Source organism: Lucilia cuprina, chromosome 2, assembly GCF_022045245.1.
Source record: "Lucilia cuprina isolate Lc7/37 chromosome 2, ASM2204524v1, whole genome shotgun sequence".
NCBI lineage: Eukaryota > Metazoa > Arthropoda > Insecta > Diptera > Calliphoridae > Lucilia > Lucilia cuprina.
Window position 1 is genome coordinate 68,227,225 of NC_060950.1, and position 1,211 is coordinate 68,228,435.

Sequence of the window (1,211 nt, forward strand, 5' to 3'; positions counted from 1 at the left end):
TTTACTCTCTGCCTATCACTGTTTTAGACTTCCAATATTCTCATTTAAAGAGCATCAATGAATTCCCTGTTTTTATACATTGATAGTCTCTCTCTTATATATAGAAAACAAACTATAAAGTCAAGAGAGCTCATTTTCTACCTGTCGGTGGACATAGAACTCTTTCAAGGCATCAAAACTAGTTACACAGTTTAATTGGCATTATCTGTTAATGCTGGCGGAATGAGTTGGAGAGCTTAATTCTCTGCCTATCGCTATTTATCGTTTCTTAAACACTAACCAAATTAGTCACCGAGTTAATTGTTTTACTTTCTGCCTATCATTGCTTTAAACTTACTATTTTCTCATTTAAAGAGCATTAATGAATATTGGAAAATTGTGATTGTATAAGAAGTTAATAACTTTTCTAGCCCTTGTGTCTTGCCATCATTGCTCTATTGACTTATGAAATTAGTCGATTTAAGGATAAGAGGTTATTTAAACGAAAACAATTTTAATTAAAAAATTGTAAAAAATTGGTTTCTATCTCTTTTAATTTTGACATCACTGTTTTGTTTAACAAATTTGTTTGCAATTTTTAAAATTTTCCCTGAATTTTCATCTTTTTTTTTGAAAATCTTAAAAATCAATTGAATTGATAAATTAAACAAATAAACTTAAACTTAATTTTTAAATAAAGGAAAATTTTTAAAATTAACATTTAAGTTTTTCTTCGACATAAACAAAAGCATATTTTCGTTACATCAGGATAAATGTTAAATAAAAATGTTACAACACATTTTCGCCTCTTACATGAAAAATAAATGATTATTATGACGACATGACAAAACCATTTCTAAATGTTGTTGCTACCTGTCATAGTATGATGTCAATGTCGCTGACACCAATTTAATAGAATCATTGCTATACTGAAGGTTGTCAGTGATGTGCAGGATACAATGCTGTCTGTTGAGGAATTGGGATAGTAATCTTCAAATTCACTAATCATAAGAAGATCTGTAAAGAGGGAGGAAGAAAAATACATATATGGATTTAAAAGGAATTTAAAAAACGTTAGTTATGAACTTGGTTGTTGCTAAAGTTGCAGGAAGATTAAGATTATTTAAGTAATGTATTTAAGGTCAGATAGATAGGTAGATAGATAGATAGATATATATATATATAGATAGATAGATAGATAGATAGATAGATAGATAGATAGATAGATAGAT

General features: G+C 28.1%; 1 protein-coding gene across 1 annotated transcript in view; it reads right to left on the reverse strand.

Moving 5' to 3' along the window:
- Positions 1-868: 868 nt before the first annotated feature.
- Positions 869-1,211, reverse strand: part of LOC111681059 (lachesin) — a gene marked incomplete at its 5' end in the record, with an annotated part of 9,874 nt that continues 9,531 nt past the window's right edge. The window contains one exon of the mRNA XM_046956185.1: positions 869-996. Within this exon, the coding sequence (XP_046812141.1) occupies positions 869-996 (128 nt within the window). The remainder of the gene's footprint in view (positions 997-1,211) is intronic.